An 18,942-nucleotide genomic window follows, 5' to 3' on the forward strand; every position below is an offset into this window, starting at 1 on the left:
GGGCATGATTTTAATTACAGATACTATTAATTAGAGCTGTCACCGGGAAGATTTTTTTCTGTTAATTATCACAAACTCAGTTCTAAGTGTGCAATTTCAACCCATATTTTTGCCAAACTGAGTCACTTCTGCATGCAAGCCCAACCTTTCCATTCTATCAATATTTTATATTTGAATTTCAAAGTGTATCAAAGGACGCCATGCTTTCTAAAAATCCACCCCTGTGTGATCTCCCGTCTCCTGCACACAGAACAGAACTGGTGTGATAATTTATTTATGTCCTGGCACAGACATGGCCCAGAAGCCCTGGCATCCTACACTGATGGTCTTGCTCAATAGAATTTCTGGATAAGTTCTTACTAGTTTAAGTGACATTTTTTTTCTGGGCTTCTTCTTCAAACGTGATTTTTCTTTTGCTTTGAAGCAGAGCGGTGCACTGGGGCTGAAATGCCACCTCCCACACATTTGAAGGTGCCATTTCTTTATGAGAGAAGATCATACTGACCAGCCTTGTGACCTCCAGAAAGCCAGCGCTTTTCTCTCTTCAGTGACAATACCAAGAATTTTTGAATGGGGGGAGAAAGCTATCTCTTGGTCTCTTTTAAGCATAGTGATTTTATAAATTTATCCCAGGTCCTTCTGTGGGCCAGTGTCAGGGTGGCCCATGGAGGAAAAGCAGCTAGCTCAGACAAGTTCCTGGAGGGCACCTCGCTGGACAGTTTGGAGGGGCGGTAGTTCTAGAAAGAGCTTGAGACTCCCCCACCCCCCATATAATTGTGATGACTGAACAGTCAACTTATATATTATTGTAAAATATGATGCCTTATTTACAAGACAGACCTATTACACATTGTAATCATGTGAGTAGAGGAAACAAAGAATCTAGTCCAATGGGAGAAAATATTTCACAAATATATACTGACTGAATTTCTAAAACGATGATTAAGTATTTTACCTTCCCAAATGGGAACGATACCGAGTTGTGCCCTGACTTGACTACGCTATGGGCTGGCATTGCTCATTCTCACTGCAGGATGTCACTAAATATAAAGTGCGTGCTACACAACATCCAAAAATCTTTTACTGTCCGGTTTGGTCTGCATCTGCATCCTCACATTCTCATTGGCTTTCTGACTCATCTCCAGGTGTGTCTGGAATGGTTAGGAGTCCCAGCACCCAGCCACCACCCTCACTCGCATGGAGACGCCCTTGGCTTACTTGCCACTGATCAGCATTAGATTTCACTTTATCCAAATACTAGCAGGGGGTGGCGATGGGTCAGGTCAAAGGATCTTTTCATAGAAGACCCGGAGGAAGTCGATGATTTAAGAGACATCTTCAAACATCTACACAACCAATTTATCTTGCAACTTTGGCATTTTTCATTAACAGCAGCCAAACTAAGAAAGATAACAGATAATACATAATTCATGTTTTGTACTTTTTCCACATTTCTAATGAGCAACCTGCTTTCACAGCTAACTGAGACGAGCCAAGAACAGAGTAAGATTAACACAAAGCAGTAAAACTGTGGTTACAAGGTATTTACGTGAATGCTGATGAGCAGTTTCAAACCGTCTTCCTGAAAGAACCCAAACTATGACTACATGAAGCACTGGGAACGGGGAGGGGCCACAGACCGCGCGCACTGATGAACAGAACCCAGCAGAACCCCTACCTGGTAGGCGTTGGTGGCATCTGGGCCGGGGTGCTCCCCCAGGTCCGAGAGCTTCTCCTGCAGCCGGGAGTGGGAGGTGTGGCGCAAACAGTAGATGACACCAGAGGCCAGGAGGACCCCAACCATGGCCACGACAGAGACCAGGGTCAGCACGATGAACGGGGTTGAGTCCTCTTGCTCTGCTCCGTGTGGCAGAAGCTTGAGTTTGCTTTTCTGCAGAACAGGAGAGAAGGCGCGCACGTTAGTACCTAACAAATTATGACCTCCTGGAAACCACCCTTTTCCAACGCAAGGTAAAGGTAAAGCTCGGCACAGCACCGTGCTGGCATTAAAACAGCCACCGGGGGGCCATCCGGAACAGCACCCCTCAAACAAGGAGGGAAGTTATTTCTAACTAGCACACTGCAGATTGCAACGTTTTCAAAAGAAAACTTAGAAGCATTACTTGTTCTCCTGAAGGCCAGCGTTTTTCTAACCCTAACAAGGCAAAGTCTTTGGCAGCTGATTTGCAGCTTTAAGGAAAAGCGCACATCCCTTCTTCAAACAGGTGTGAGGAAAATAGAGCAGTTTATCCTGAGCATGCACCACAATGTTTTTTTTGGGGGGGGGCGCGGTGCCGGGAGCACAGAGAGATCAAACAACTCTACAGCACACAGCACAATCAGGGCAGGTAAGCGTCACATCCACGTTCTTGGAGACACTGCAGGAGGGCCGCCTCTGGAGGAACTTTCCTTGACATCCCCACCGACCTGAGCCCCTCTGCGCGCGCGCCCGCGGGACACACACTCCAACGCGCGCACCTCAGCGCTCTTCCTTGAAAGGAGCTGCGGGGCATTTGGAACACGACGGTCCGCGAGTTCACTTCTCCGCGCCGTGGAGAGTAAGGGGGACAAACCATCAGGTTCTCACTGTTTTTTTGGGGGGGGGGGAGATCCTTTGGGTGCATTTCACTGGTCTTCACGTGCAAAAGGTGCCTGTTGCTCGCCCGATAGCTTCGTTAGCAGGTGTATTAGCCACAATTAAAGCGCCCCGGGAAGACGGAGAGGACGCGGGCGCGCGCGCTCCGGCCAGCTCGCCCTCCACCATTACTCGGTAAATGAATGGAGACGCACGCCCGCGCCTCGGTCCCGGTTGCTACAAGATGAGAACAATTAGCAGACTCCTTTCCACCACCTAATTTCGCGTGGTAACAAAATGGATTTTTTCCCCATGAATGCCTGGCCGGCCTATTCATTATGTGTCTTGTATTAGTAATTTTCTGCTCTGTCTCCAGCCTTCCCCCTCCTCATTCCCTCCTGCCTCCGAGTGTACACAGGGCCTCTTATGTCAGGCCGGGCCATTTTTAGCTTGTAATCATAAAGGCCACCAAAGCAATTATCGCCGGTCTTGACTGGAAAAGCTGGTCATTAATTAGCCTCCTTTTGCCTTCGGTGCCGCGGATTAGCTGGTGCCGGGACTGAGTTAATGGAAACGCGGGTTAAATGAGAAAAGACGCTGGATTTTCCTGCCTGGATGCGCGGCTCCGAGGAGGACCGCGAGGCTGGCAAAGGGCGGGAGGCTCACGGAGGGCGGGGAGGGCGCTGGGGAGAGGGGAGGGGCGGAGGGGGTGGGACGACGGGGGGAGGGGGAGGGGCGGGGGGAGGACCCCCGCGTGGGGGCGGGGGACACGAGGGGCGGGGCGCGGGAGGCCGGTGTGGCCGTTCCCGCCGCCGCCCCCGGCGTGGACCCCTCCCCTCCGCGCTCCCCCCGCGCCGGCACGGCCGCCTCCGGAAGGTCAAAGCTGCGGAGCCGCGGACCACCCCTCCCCGCCGCCCAGTTCCCTCCGCACCCCGTCTCCGCCCCTGGCGGGTGAGAGCCAGAGCCCGGTAAATAAACCGCAGGGACCCCACCCCGCGCAGCGAGGCCCAGCAGGGCGGGACGGAGCGCGGCCGGCCCGGCCCAGCTCCCCGGCCCCGCGCGGCGCGCTGCCTCGCGCCCCTCCGGCGGCGGTGAGCGCCGAGGGCCGGCGAGGCTGCGGGCCGGGGTCTCCGCCGCCGCCCCTCCCCTCCCCGAAAGGGGCCGAATCGGCACCTCCGTGGGGCCCTTCCAGGAGGCCGTTCGCTCTCCCCGCGCCCCCCGCGGGACAGCCTCGCCTCGGCAGACCGAGCGGGGACAACAAAGGAGGCGGCGCGGCCGAAGGAGGGGCGTCCGCTGTCCCCCGCCTGGGCCGGGTCCGCCTGGCCGTCACTACGCGTCCCTCAATCCCGCCCCAGTGCGGGCCACTGGAGGTGCCGGGTCCTCACTTAGGCCAGGCGCCAGCTCTGGGGATGCCGCCCGGGCGTCGGGAGGACCCCTCGCGCCCACGTGGTTGACGGCGCCCGGGAACAGGGACTTCCAGGCTCTTCCTGCCTGGCGACGTGAAGCGCACACGCGTGTGGTGGCCAGCCCGGCTCCGAGAGGACGCGCAGTGCGCACCCGACAGACGGCCGCACGCGCGCCAGGGACCAAGGCCTGGGCCGTGGGCGCCGGGCAGTCGGGGACGCGGGGTCCCGCTGCGCAGGGTGCCCGCGGGCTCACCGTGTAAGGGGCACGGGGTGGCCCGGTTGTCACGCGATTCCAGGTGGGAGGCCACGGAGGCAGGTGGCAGTGCCCACACGTCAACCTGGCCCAGGTCTGGGGCGAAGGAGAAACTCCGGGTTGGACACTCAGCCGGGGGGCCAAACCGAAGCTCTTCCCAGGGCGGCAGGGTGGCCCAAACGCGGCCGCCACGGCTGGCTGGGGCACCGACGCTCACCGTGACCCACGATGCGCCCGGCAAGCGGGGGTAGAGAAGCAAGCAGGGCCTAACCGCTGCCCCTTTCGCGGCGTGCGTGGAACTAACTCAAAGGTCAAAGAAAAATGTCAAGGAGAGTGACTGCCCCCAGAGCTTGGGTCCCTCCTCTCTGGATCCTGCTCTCCCTCTTCCCAGTTGCTCAGCACCACCATGCCCCTCCGGGTCCCAGGTGCTGCTGGAGGAGAAGGGAAGCGGGGAAGGAAAAAGGACGGGGCCCCGTGCCCACCGAGTCCCATTTTCTATGATGTCCTCTAGTTCCAAGCTGCGTGGGCTGGAGCTGTCCCAAAGAGAAGGGCCACAGTGGTCTCAGGCCGGAGGGAGGCACCCAGCCCCCCCCCCCTCCCCCCCAGGCAGCCCATCCGCCAGGAGGCCCTTCTGGCAGCCAGGGGAGGGGTCGATGGCTGTGGACAGCCGGCCGGTCCAGCCCGCACAGCAGGGGCAGTCAGTGACAGGAGCGTGGGCGGGGAATCAGGGGGTCTGAGCCAGAGAGGGAAGGTGGTGGTAGGGCTGACGGACCCACCGGGCTCGTGACAACGAGGTCACAGGATCCTGGGGCTGGGCTCGGAACTCTCTCTCCAGCCCGCCCGGGGCTACTCAGCTGGAACCGGAAAAGTCACTCTTCCTTGCCCAGCCCCCCTGCACCCCCAGTGGTTCCGACCTACCCAGCGAGGAGAGGAAGGGTCCAGCGGGAGGAAAAACTGTTGCTGGTTGCTAGTCAGGTCTTAAGAATCCCGGAAGAAACGAAAATTTATAGAAATTAAAAAAAAAAAAAAAGTGACCTCCCCTCTTTGGCATAGTGATTGAGTTAAAATAACTTTATGATTATTTTATTTCCTTTCTTTTTGTGGAATTAAGAAAACAAACAAAACTTCTAATCCCTGCTAACCACCAGCTTTAAGAAAAAAGAATGAGCCTGATATCCGCTGGAGAGTGAGTTTGATCCGAGGTTCTGCTCCAGGTGTGACCTGGGTGGGGCGGGCCTCAGCCTCCTCCCCTTCTGGGTCCCTGCTCCCCAAGGCTGAGCAACTTGAACTACATGTGCTTTCCCCAAATTTTGTCCTGGGGCTGGGCCCTGCAGAGAGCCCTCGACTAATTAGAAGCATCCTGTCAGTCTTGACTTGGAATTGAAAAAAAATAATGCTGAAATATTTATGACTTTGACATTTACAGTCAGGCGTCTTTTAAAAGCGGAACTGTACGGTGGCTGAGGTCACACAGGAGTGCTGGTAACTGTGCACCCCAGGATGTAGGAGACACACACACACAAGCACTTAATGCTAAGTTCCAGATGCAGGAAAAGTATGGTTTTAAAAAATAATCAGGAATAATTAAGTCAATTTTATATCAGGTTAGATGTATCTTGACAGTAAACTGTGGTATAATATTGCATATTTCTTCCACTCAACCATTTCCACCTGCAACTCCTTGAATTTAGAATGTAAAATATTGCAGAAGCTATGATTTAAGATAAATGTGACCACAGAGACAATTTGTGGAATTGCTCTTAGGAATTAGAATCTACAGACGTTGTCCTGACCTATTTAAACTATTTTGATCTGTGCTTGTAAGTGAAGGTGCATGGGGCTTCCTTTACATTGTCTTCTGAGCCATTTATGGCAAAATATCTTCAAAACTTTTTTTCTTTAGCTGTCCATGTGGTAAGCTTAAAAGGAAAGAGAAAAAAAGAGAACATTTTATGCCCAAACTTGGTTGTGAGAACTAAGGCAGCACACAAACACAAAACTTCACGGTAACAAATATTTGTGGACCAGTAGCAACAGTGAGCGTTTTTCCAAGCCTGTGAACAGTTAACAATAGCAGCCCCGTGCCTAAGCCACTGACTTCAATTTTAAAATACACTTGTACCCAAAACTTATGGGCACAGGCATTTGATTTCATTACTATGGAACTTCTAACCTGTGCATGTTTTCATTTGTATCATTCCTAAGGACTTGGTTTTGCAAACCCAGCCTCATCCTATGTTCCTCTGCACCTTGACGTGACTATGATTGCAACGATCCCTTTGCCTGTAAAATCTAGAATTTGATTTTAGAGACTACTAATTAGTTGCTATCACAAATCGGTCTTTGCTTTCCCAGATGAAAAATTTTAGAATTATTTGGAAATTTCATGCTAGATTTACCAAAATGTACTTACTAAAATACAGTAACTATGACTCTAAAGCTGATCAAAAATTTTCATAGTTTTCAGGCCATGGGAATGACCAAACTTAAAAATACAGGGGGAGGGTAGTGTCTTAAAATATTTCAAGTGTATTTTTTAAAGCTGTTAACTGAACTATTTTTAATTTGGAATTTGCCACAGAATTCTCATAAATGAGAGAAGTCAGGCGGAAATAATCATGTATTAATTCTCTGCATTACAAAATCTTTTCAGAAGCTATTATCAGAGCAAGAGGCATTTCGGTCTGAATCCAGGGTGGGAGAAATCCTTTGTGCAAGTGAAAGCCATTGTTCCTATCACAGATGAAATTGTACTTGCAAATCTGCCATTCAAGTAGCCAAAAAAAAAAAAAGCCTATATAGGCAAGAGAAAAGAATGTCCAAGAAATAATTATTCTTAAATGAAAATAAGTGGGGATACCCTGTTTTAAAATAAGCCATTTGTTTATTTTTTTAGGCATAGACACAAATATAAATATGCAAAAGATAATAAATTGTCTATTTACCAGCTTTAAGCACTCCTAGAACATCAGTTTTGGGAAACTACTCTGTTGTAAGACATCAGAGAAGATTTACGATATTTATGTTTAAAGGGGGAAAACTACCGTTGTGTGAGCTAATTTTTAGTAGAGCTTGATACATAGCAAATTGTCTCGGGGAGAACAGAGAGCGACCAGCTGAGAACAGACCCGGAAAGATCAGCCCCCCAAGAGAAATCCTGCCCCTAGCCATCTTTCAGATTCTCCGCCGGCGTTCTTACTACCAACAGACTCACACTCGGCCAATACACTTGATGCGTCCGCTCCCGACCCGTGTTTTCGGCGTGCAAATCGGTCCCCGAGGCCTGCTCTGACTCGCGCAGTAGCGCGCCTCCTCGGTCAGGTGTTTTCCCAGGCGCCGTGGTCCCAAGAAGTTTTCCCGCAAGAACCAAACCCTCTTCAGGACTGGGGTTTTTGCCCATCCTCCTCCGAGGAGGCTAAGAAGCTCCATCCGAGACTCGACCAGCCTCACGGGTCAGGACCCCGCCGCCGCCGCGGTGCTACTTGGGGCACAGATCTGTTTTGGGGCCCTGCCGGGCTGGACGGACTGCGGGCTTTCTCACCTCCCCTGCCCGGTTCCCCCCCGCCCCCCACTTATTTACCGGAGCCCACAGAGGTCCGAAAGATCAGGCCGCAGCGCGGGACAGGCCACAGCGCCCGGGCGAGGGCTCCTGGGGGCCGCAAGTACTCACAGCACTGAGGGGTTCCAAGAGGGCCCGGCCCCCTTCCCCAAGGGGACAGTGCCGTGGCCCAGCCTCCCCGCCACAAAGCGCGCGGGCAGTGGGGCACCGGCTGAGGTCCCCAACAACGCCCGCATCCATCCACCCGGGAGCCGCACAGGCTCACCGCGCACGTCTCTGCGGCGCTCCCCCCACCACGGCCACCCCCTTCTTGGCAGCCAAGTGGGTGTGCTTGGTTGGGTGGGGGGCGTTTCCTCTTGGGTTGGTAAAAAGAAATGAGCTTCCCGCCCCCTCCTGCACACAAACCTTTACCTCCTCGCACTTTCGCGTGCATCTAAATTCGGGGGAGGCTGGCTGGGCAGAGACCACGTAGACACGCTGCGCCCTGGACCCCAGGCGGTGAGGCTCCGGGTGCCGAAGAGGGACCGCTGTCTGCGGACTTAGCTCGGGAACTGGAACCCAGAGCGGGAGGACGCGCAGGGGCAGGGGGCCGGAGGCAAGGCCAGAGCAGCAGGCCAGCCCCGCGGGGACCTGCGCAGAGAGGGTCCTTGCTGCCGTCGGGGTGTGCGTTCCGGGGCCCTGGCGACTGTGACAGAGACCCCCCCCCCCCCCAACCGTCCAGCGTGGAGCGCGGCGAGTTCAGCGCACTGTGACACAAAAGGGCGGGAGACTCTTTCCGGCAGTAAAGCCAATTCTGCTGTGGTTTCAACCCCTAATTTTGGGGTCCGTCTGATTGCCTCGAGTGGAACTACTCTAGAACCTCGAAGGAGGCTACAGTTCAGAACCACACAGGTAGTTAAGGAAGGCAGGAAATGAAGTCCCTCCTTCAGAAGTTTCTCTCCGCGAGCACGCGGCCGCCTCACCTCGGGGGGCCGAGAAAGCGCAGGTCCATTTGGGGGAGGGGAGGTGGCCACTCCGAGACGCTTCTCCAACTGGTGCGCGCGCCCGCGCGCGGGGGGGGGGGGTGCTCAAAAGATCCTGCAATCTCACCCACGACCCCACCTGCTCCTCGATCGCTCTTCCCTGCGTACCCATCCCGTGCCCCTTAACTGAAACACCCCATGGCACACAGGCGCGAGCCCCGACCAAAAGAGGACAGTGAAGAGCGCCCCAAAGGGGCGGGAGGAAAATGTCCCCGCGTTGGCTCCCCTCCATCCTGGCTGCCTCTTCTTTTCCCACACCCCTGCCCATCAGCGTGTGCTCCGTTCCCCACCCCCCCCCACGCCCCTCTCTCTTGATGGTCTGAACTACCCGGGTGGCCAGGGGAAGTCCAAGAACGAGGGCCCCAGCCCAGTCCTGCCAGTCTCCAAGGGGCGGGGGGGCGGGTAGGACAGCTGCCACCCCCTCTCAATCTCTGCACCACCAACCGGGTCACCCTGGGATATTTAACCAAAACCCACTGGGGGATGACCTCAGACCTCCCTCCGCCAGCCAGAGCCTTTGACAGGTGTCCTGCTTCGAGTCTGCGTTAGCCCCTGCCCTGAGCTCTCCGACGTCCAGGTTGCCCATCCAAGCCCCCAAGTGCACCCTCCACCCTCCCCAAGCTCTGGTTCCGCGCCCTGCTACCTACCCGCCTGGCGGTGCCCTCGGTGGGTCCCTCCTGCTTCCTCCCTCCCCCACCCCAGCCTCTCTCCTTTCTCCTGCAACCCTACCGGTGCCCGCGCCCCGGCCCCGAGCTCCTGGTTACCTGCAGAGGGGCCGGTGCCCAGCGCCCAAGCCGGAGGGGGGCGGGGGCGTGCGCCGGGCCGAACAGCCTCGGGGCGCGGCGGCCGCGGGCAGCGGCGGCGCCATCACCACGGCTAGCCGTTTCCCTGCGCCCGAGCCACAGACGAGCGGGTCCATCCTGCTTCTGACCACAAACTTCTCGGGAGGCCGGCGTAGACAAAGGTGCCGTGCGTCGTGGCTCCAGCGGCGGCTGCAGCACCCGCTCTGAGCCCGCGGGCGCCGGCAGCTCTGCGCGGCCGCTCCGCCGGGCTCTGAGCGCGCCGCTCCGGCCCGGCCCCGGGGCGAGGCGCTCGGGGCCGGGGCGCAGTGAGGACGGGCGCGGGGCCGACGCGGGACAGTCCCCGCAGGGCCACCGGCCGCGCGCGCAGCTCCATCCTGCGCGGCCGCCGCGCCCCGCCTTATATCCGGCCCGGCGCGCACCCGGCCCGCGGCGGCGCGGCTCGCGGCCCAGCCACCGGTTGCTATAGCGATGTCCCCCCCCCCCACATGTTGCTGACAGCAATTGGCTAAGGGGCCGCGGCTCTCCGAACACCCTCTCCCGCCCGAGACTATGAATGGACATCGGCTTTGTCAGTCATTCGTACAACGCCCGGGCCTTTGCCCGTTCTTTCTTTTCAGCCGTCCTCCCTTCCACCGCTCCAGGGCACTTCAAACCCGGCAAGTTCAGGGTAGCGCTCAGGGAAGAGGGGACTCGGCGAGAACCGTCAACCGCATGGCCTTACCATGACCTCTGCTATGGGAAGGGTGGGGGTGTCGAAACTCCGCAAGAGGAAAATTTATGGCAAATTGTTCTTTCGAGTTAGTTTTTCCACTTTTGCCATGGGGTGCCTTTGCTTTCTTTCCAAATCGAGGCAGGTCAATGACGCTGGTAAAACAAGAGAGTAAATGCCCTTCCTGAGCCTCCCCCCTTTACTCTCAAGTGTTTAGGTCTCCAATTCGCGTACAAAGCGCATTGCCCGACGCGGGAAGGAGTGAGAACTTTGCCACCTTTTCGCCCAGGCGCGGTGCAGGTCTCTAGCCCCAAAGCTGGCCTGAGGCGGCAGTGAAACTGTGGAATCCATCTGCCTTCTTGCCTCCACAGGTCAAAGGCCTGGCCTGGACCACTGCCTAGCAGGCAAATGGAGCGCGGGGGTGGCGTGGGGGGGAGTCGCAGGGCTTTACTCCACTCGCTGGCTCCTCCCCAAGCTCCCTGACCCTGCTGGAGTCTGGGGGGCGACTAGGCCTGCTGGGCCCTGTGATTGGCCTCCCGCAGACGCTCAGCCACCCCATCACGCTCCCCTGGCCCTTCTCCCCCCCCACACACATTCTTTCTCTCCCAGCCCTGGACCCCCAGTCTCAGCTACAGGTGGGGGCACCCCGGTGCGCTACGCCCTGGGCGAGCAGCAGAGACCGGAGAGCTGAGACCCAACATCTGTGTGTACAATGCGTTCTCCGAGGCCCACAGCTGCAGGAACAAGAGGAAGAAAGAAAGGAGCGGGGAGAGACCTTGTCACATGCAGATGACAGTCTGCGCGGGGCTCTTTAGTTTCTCCTTTTCTGGAAACCCTGGCGCCCTCCTCCCAGTCCCCCTCTCCCACTGCCTCCCCATTGTTCCTGCGCTCGGGACAGCTGGAGACGGCGGCCCGCGCCGAGCAGGGCGGCCCCTCCTAACCCGACGCCCCTCCCGCCCCACAGCCGGCGGCCCCCCGGCGCCCGCTCCGGGCCCCTCCAGGGCCAACTGCACTCGCCACTCCCAGTCCCAGCCGGCCCGCCCGGGCGGAGCTAGCACCGCGTCCGGTCTCCTCCCCACCCTTCCCCTCAGGCGTTGCCGCCAAGACCTGCCCCGCCGCCGCTCTTCTCTCGGGGAAACGCCGGGGCCAGGGCTCAGGGGAAGGGGTCGTTAACTGACATGAGTCGAGTGCCTGCTTGCCTGTCTAAAAGTGTCGTAAGGACCAGCTTCCTATGACCCAAGGCCTCCGCTGAGTTCTGCTTTGATTTGGTATTTATAGCGGTCGGGAGCTCAGCGCTTCATAGAGCCCCAGGGCAAAGAGGTGGCACCTCCATCAACAGCTCCCGCAGGCCCAGGTGGCCCGAGCTCATCGCGGGCCAGGGCGTCCCGGGCTTCGGGAAGCGCAAGGGGAAAATGAGGTCCAGTGGAGGCCAAGGGGGAGCCTTGGGCTTCTCTCCGGTTATCCACCCCGCGGTGCACCCCGACCCCCGCATACATCCAGTAGGCCGGGAGGTGGTAAATCACCCGGGCTCCTGCAGCCCCGAGCCAGGAGGGCCTGCAGACCCTCAGGAAACTCGCTGGGGGCTCAGCGCTCGGCCGCCAGCTGGGCCTCCCGGTCGTCCAGGCCCGGAGACCTGTGCCCCGCCTTGCGTCACTCTCTGAGGGTCCTCCTCAGGCAAAGACCCCAATGGTGGTGATGCCTGTCCCTCCTCGCTGTCCGCCTCGGGGCGTGGGCCCACCCGGGAACCCCGGGCCCCTGCGTACTGCTCCAGCCTCTGGGGCGACCCCTGGCCCGGCCCTGGGAGGGGAGAGAGAGGAGGGGTTGCAGGCAGGGGCCGCGGAGGAGGCGGGAGGGGCCCCGGAAGCTCCAGCGGGGCGAGGGGGGAGGTCGGCGGAGAGGGGGCGCAGGCAGGGAAGGGAGGCCTGGAGGAGGGGACCTGTCGCCCTCAGCCTCTCTGGTAACCCGCCTCTCCATAGCAACGGCCTGCGCGCGCGCGCCTGTGTGTGTGTGTGTGTGTGCGCGCGCGCGTGTGCAGAGAGTTGCTGCGCCTCCCCAGTCCTGGGTGGGGGTCTCAGAACGGGGGGCGGATGACAGGGAAGGCCCCTCCAGGACCGGAGGGCCGGCCTCCAAGGTGCTGGGGACGCCGCGCGGGGCACCGGGCGGCGCGCGGCGTGGAGGGGAACGCTTCCAGGCCCCGGGCTTGGCCAGGGGCACCAGGGCGCTCGGCCCCCATCGCCGGGGCCGCCCGCGGCGGTCTCAGGGCACGAGGACCTCGGCGCAGCGGCGCTGACGAAGCGTCCTCCCTGCGGCTCCGCGCGGGACGACTTGGGCCGGGCGGCCGTGGCGGTTGCGCCTCCGTCCTAGGCCGGCTGGGGCCGGGGCAGCCGCCGGGACCCGCGCGCAGGCTCGGGGGGCGCCCGGCCGGGCTCGCTGGGGCGCGAGGGGAACGCGCGCCGGCTCCCAACTCACCGCGACGCGCAGAGAGGCTCCGGGAGCCCGCCAGTGGCCGGCCACGCGCGCTGCAGGCCGGGCGGGTCCCCAAGACGCGGCCTCGGCGGCCGCCCTCCCCGCCGGCGCCCGGGGCGGGCCCGCCCCTCTCGCCGCGCTGGCGGCGAGGGAACCACGACCAGGTGTGAGGACGGCGGGGCGGCCAGCCGCTCGGTCGCCGAGGTGGCCGGGACCCCACTCGCCACCCCGCTCCACCACGGCGAGAGGAGGTGCCTGGCTGCGTCTCGCAAGGGGTCCTAGGGTGGCCAGAGGGTCGGCGACCCCAGGGAAAGCTGGAGCCGGGACAGGGCGTGCTGCTCAAAGCCAGATAGGCTGTTCCTTACAAACATGACATGACATAATAAAGAAGTAAGTACACAGATACATTTATTTTATCTAGCTGGTTTCACTTGTCCCAAAGGTTTCACTTCCAGCATCAAAGCACCACAGTCCTGATTTAATCTGAATTGAATGACCCACCTGTCTCTAGAGCTTTCCGGAAGAATGTGTGGGGAGGTGGTACCACTGAAGTCCCTTTTGGTCACTTTGTAAATGGCTAGATGGGCCTTACACTCTGAATGCAGGTATTCCTAGGTGGAGAACTGTATCTTCTCACGGACACCTCGGTGCGCACACTGTGTGTTCTTTTGGGGTCGGTCACCTTCCTCCCCTCCCTCCCCCCCGCCTCCCCTCCCCCCACGGTTTGGCCGACGTCAATGCCTGGCTGTTTAACCCGCCGGCTCGGGGCTTAAAGATAAACGGATTGCCCAGGGAATTCATTAAAAGAACGTATTTGTGTTTTAGGTGCTGATCCTTTTAGTCTACTGTTTCAGAAACTGATAAATTAATCCACCAGATTTTCATTCTATTTTCCTTTATTTTAAAATCCTTTCTTATTTCCCGGACAGGAAAAATGTATCCTTTAATTCCTGAAAATACTTTAGAAAAGTGTCTTTTCAGTAATGTGAGACTAGAGTCAGCTAATATCTTGAAGAATGAATGATGGTAGGTGGTTTTTTTTTTTTTTTTTTGTCATGAGAGCTTAGACCTCATTTAATAATAGATTTCAATTTTCAATTTCAGTGACATTTACAGAGAAAACTTTTAAACATGATGCAAAATGTTTTTGAGAGGCATGTTGATGGCAGTCATTTTACATGATAAATGAGTACATTATTCATATAGAAGTTAGGATTGTTTGGCTGATGAATAAAAAATATAGGATATGTAAAATTCCCCAAGATCTACAAAATATCTAAACAATATAAATAGTTTGAAATGATTTGTTGATCCTAATACTTTTTTAAAAGATCAGTTCACATTTGTTATGTGTAAAACCTAATGTTCTGTGAGAAGAATCTCATTTTCAATTTAGGAAACACCAAACTATTATATCTTCCATATTTAAATGATTAGGATAAATTTCCAATGTACTAAATTATCAAAGAAAATGTATTTTTAAACAAAATAGAGAAAGACTGTCATGGGAAACATGATTATTATAAAGTAAAACAACACCTATTTCAGGAATTTTAAATAATATGGTTAAGTAGAAAATGATAAAAAAAAAAAAACACCTTCTGGGATACCTGCTTGATTTCAGAAAATCTAATTTTGTTTTAAAAATAAAACAATAATTTGTAATAATGGTATACAAATTATATTTAAAATACTTCTGATTTGTAAATCCATTTATAAAAATGACTTTAAATTATAAAAATGAAATTAGGTCCCTTTGAATATTGTAGTTATGTGTATATGGTACTTTCATACATAGTAAAATGTTAAAATAACATTTCAAAAGTATCAATGAGTGAATTTTGAAAAGCAAGATGTTTTAATTGGTCAACTTCCTAGTGAAACATAGTAATTGGCATTGTGATAATTTTAAAAAGAAGATACTTGCGTAGGTGAGTATAGATGACTCTAAATTGAAACTAATTGTCAATAAATAGCTGTTTTCAAGGACAATATTTATAAAGGCTTTAGACACTAATGATGAGTCCTTATTCATCATGAAAGAAGACACATCCACTGTGGGGAGAGGGGCCTGTGTGTCAGCAGACTGCCACGCACCCTTGCAAACTGGAAGCAAGGATAATCAAATTCACTAACTGGCGTGATTCTTTAGGAGAGGGTTTTGCTGCATTTCTTACGTTACCAGCTTGAAGATATTCGTATAAAATTGTTACACTCACTTTAAAATGGAGAGGAATTAAGAAATAATAAAATGATTGGTTCAAACATTTTACTTTATTTCAAGAAAAAAATGTGAATTCTGTACTCTAAACAGAAAAATACAGTCATTTTTTTGGTTTTGAAAAATAATTACCAAATTACTCAGCTTTTATTATTAGTTCTCATGTTGGCTCATATTCACATTGACCTAGAAATTTTAAAATCCAAAAATAGGATATCTTACACAAAATAGAGTTGATACCCTCTCCAATGGCCTAACATGAAACCATTTTACTAAAAACAAAAAATGTATTTTAGCAAAAGAAATTTATTCCTGAAAGACTGGTTAACAAATATGTAGGGATTTTTAGACTTCCTCTTTCAAACTTTGAAATTACAATTCCTGTAAGAACAAGAAAAGCCTCAGAGACTTAGTGTTGCTCTCCTTAGCTCCTCCTTAGAGGTAGCATGGAACACTGCTGCCCGCAGGGACAGATATTTGCAGACAGAGGATAATCTGGTGTTTATTCTCCAGGTTCTAGAACCTAGAAAGTGTATCACTTTCAGTCTACCTCATCGTAAAAATCTAACCTTAGTTATTTTGAAAATAATGCTATAAATACGTATTTAATAGTTGGTGCTCCGTGTAGCCTGTGTGTCTATATATATATATATTTTTATAAATGGATTTACAAATATTATATATATATATACATATATATATATATATATATATATATATATATATAAAACACCTTCTGGGATACCTGCTTGATTTCAGAAAATCTAAACTAATTTTGTTTTAAAAATAAAATGATAATTTGTAATAATGGTATACAAATTATATTTAAAATACTTGATTTGTAAATCCATTTATAAAAATATATATAGACACACACTACGTAGCAGGACATATACCATGTATGTCTATAATATATATAGTATGTTCATGATTAGATTTTATTCTTCTTTACAAAATTGAGCTAAAATTCCCTAGAGTGAATGTTTGTACGAAAGACTCATTTCGTGAACAAGATTCTAACTTTTTTGCCATTATCTCCAGATGACAGGAAACAAAATACTGCTGTGGAGAATACCCAGGTTTGCTCTATTTTTCAGCCAAAAGCTGTTCCATAAATTCTGTCAGTTGCATGCTACTGGTCCATATAATTGGAAACAGTTTTTTCCTTAAATTAGTTTGGAATTAAAAGTAGAAACACAGTTCAAGTAATGTTTATTTCACAATTATGTAATTCAGCTTCGTGCTCTTTGCGTATGCTTTGAAGGAAAACTCTCATGTGTGCTTTTCTGTGTGGAAAGAGGCTCCGGTTAAATGACAGAGCAGCCCAGCCTGACAACACTTGCCTGGGTGTCTGGAGTCTGCGGAAGAGGGATTACTGTAGACGGGTGTTTCCTGATTTTGTGTCGCAAATATGTGGGCATGCATCTAGACCTGATGGGACGCGAGCGCTGGAAGCAGCTAGTTGCTTTTCCTTCTGACACAACATGAGCCAATCCCAGAAGGTTCGGGCTTGGCCATCACTCTCTGAAAAATTCAGGAATGGTACTTCAGAATTCCATATGAATTCACCCATAGCTACCAAATAGCCAGATGAATAAAAAATAGTCAAATCTTTTCTATAGATGCTGCATGAAGTGCATTGTCATTTTAGCAAGTATGGTACAAAATTAGCATATAATCTTCAATAGGATGCTACGGTGTACTGAGACTGCTTTTAAATTTCTTTTAAACCTACCTGATATATATATCCTGCTATCTTTCAATTCAAACACTTTAGGAAGTTATTATATGTTCACTTTAGCCTTTTTCCATTGTATCTAAAATTCCTATTTAGAATTATCTGGAATATGCCCAAACAAAACTGGAAATCTAGTCTTATATTTTCTAATAATGTTTTACTTCTGGTTCCCACAAACTCTGTTACTTAACCTGATCACCCCATTTCATCATCCTTATCTCTGATGGCTCTTGAGTATTTTTTTATTTTCTTCAGAGACAGAGAGAGCACACACGCTAGCAGGGGGAGGGGGAGAGGAAGAGCGAGGGAGAGAGAATCTCAAGCAAACTCCCTGCTGAGCACAGAGCCCAACACGGGGCTCAATCTCACGACCCTGAGATCATGACCTGAGCAGAAATCAAGAGTCAGCCACTCAACTGACTGAGCCACCCAGGTGCCCCTCTTGAGAATTTTAAAAAATTAAATAAGCCTTTAAAGAACGATCGCTTCCTACCACTAAGAATCTTTCTTGAGAGGCCACTTCACGAGAGTGATGCCCAACATACGGTAAAGCCACGACCGACTGCTGGGAAGAAGGGGCTCGCTTCTGTGGGGGCAGGGCGGGGGACGAGCCTTCCCGTGGCCTCAGCATGCTCAGACAGCATCCGGTACTCTGCGTCTTGGAGATGCTCTGGCCCGAATGTCCACCTCCTCTGGGGTGAGGCTTGAGGCTTCCCTGCCCTTTGCGCTGCATCGGTCAGTTCCTGTTGCTCTGGGGCCATGACTGGTTCCCGCCCACCTGTGCTGGTTTGCGGGGGCCATCCTGGTGTCCTCAGAATCCCCACCCCGATCCATCAGACCCACTTCCTTGCTCTCACTACCAATATTCCACCAAGCCTTCCTCAGACCCCCTGAAGGCTGGCTCCCCTTTCTCCCGCCAACCTGCATACGATCATGCTTCCAGAGCGCCCTTGCTTCTCGGCTCCCCACACTGGGGGCCCCGGGCAGCCGGCCGCTGGGGGGGGCTGCCCTCCCCGGGCTTCTCGGCTCAGAGTCTGTCCCTCACCTGAAACCCAACACCAAACCCCTTGCCTTCAGAGTATTTGCATGTTCCAGATTTGTCATCTCACATACATGCATAGACACCATCGTGTCATTCTCCCCACACACGGGCACACACGCCATCTGCATACATGTAAACACGACCTTGCACATGAAGCACGTCACACACACCATCACACAGATACACACACTATCAACATAGATGTCCACACACGGCACACACAGCACATACCTCCGCACACGTCATCTCACACACACATCCTCTCACACACATCGAACACACATGTGCAAACTTGCACATGTGGAGAAGAGAATGCATTTCCTGAACGTGGCTGCTGTGCCGTGGACCCTGTTTGTCACTTTTCTGTGCACGGTCTAGTGGACTCTCGCAGACACCCCGTGGCTCGTGCACGCTCGCTGTCAGCTTTACAGATGACAGAAGCAGTGCTGAGAGGCAGGCTGAGTCCCCCAAGCTGGTCAGTGCTAGGACCTCGACACACACATACACAGTCCAGGGAGAATCGGATTCTGGTCTCAGACTTGCGTGAGCGCCAGGGAAGCAATGCGGAGCTCCTGGGCAGGCTGTGCCCCCTTCATCCCATGAGACCCTCCAAGCATCCCCCCCAAAGTCGTAGCAGCTGTTCTTACTTGGGTAACAATTTAGTAATAATAGTTGGGTTTGGAAAAAGACAGTTGGCTTTTATTCTTTTTATCCGTTCTACACACATGTGGCTTTAAGAACTGATCTCTGTTGAATGACTGCAACCATATATATAACCAGAAAAACACACTTTTGCTGTCACCGACACCCTGTCCCCTGCTGAGCCAGCCTGCGGGGTGACCACTGCTGGGTCCCCATCTCTTGGAGGGGGTGCTTGTCCATGAGATGAGGATGAGGTGCCCAGAGGAAATCTGGAGGGGCTCTTACACCTCAAGCTGCTATTTTGTTTTTATTTTTTTATTTTTAAAGATTTTATTTATTTATTTGACAGACAGACACAGCGAGAGAGGGAACACAAGCAGGGGGAGTGGGAGAGGGAGAAGCAGGCTTCCCATGGAGCAGGGAGCCCGATGTGGGGCTTGATCCCAGGACCCTGGGATCATGACCTGAGCCGAAGGCAGATGCTTAACCGACTGAACCACCCAGGC

At 53.1% G+C, this 18,942-nt stretch overlaps 1 protein-coding gene across 1 annotated transcript in view; it reads right to left on the reverse strand.

The window, feature by feature from the left end:
* The window catches only part of PTPRN2 (protein tyrosine phosphatase receptor type N2), a 119,153-nt gene extending 107,457 nt beyond the window's left edge, over positions 1-11,696 (reverse strand). Inside the window, exons 1-5 of the mRNA XM_035029802.1 lie at positions 11,655-11,696; positions 9,580-10,109; positions 8,508-8,539; positions 8,205-8,344; positions 1,679-1,891 (exon numbers count right to left, since the gene is read on the reverse strand). Of these exons, the coding sequence (XP_034885693.1) occupies positions 1,679-1,891; positions 8,205-8,344; positions 8,508-8,539; positions 9,580-10,109; positions 11,655-11,696 (957 nt within the window). The remainder of the gene's footprint in view (positions 1-1,678; positions 1,892-8,204; positions 8,345-8,507; positions 8,540-9,579; positions 10,110-11,654) is intronic.
* Between the last annotated feature and the right edge of the window lie 7,246 nt (positions 11,697-18,942).

This window comes from Mirounga leonina, unplaced genomic scaffold (genome assembly GCF_011800145.1).
Source record: "Mirounga leonina isolate KUSES-001 unplaced genomic scaffold, KU_Mleo_1.0 Mir_321, whole genome shotgun sequence".
In the NCBI taxonomy this organism is placed as follows: Eukaryota; Metazoa; Chordata; class Mammalia; order Carnivora; family Phocidae; genus Mirounga; species Mirounga leonina.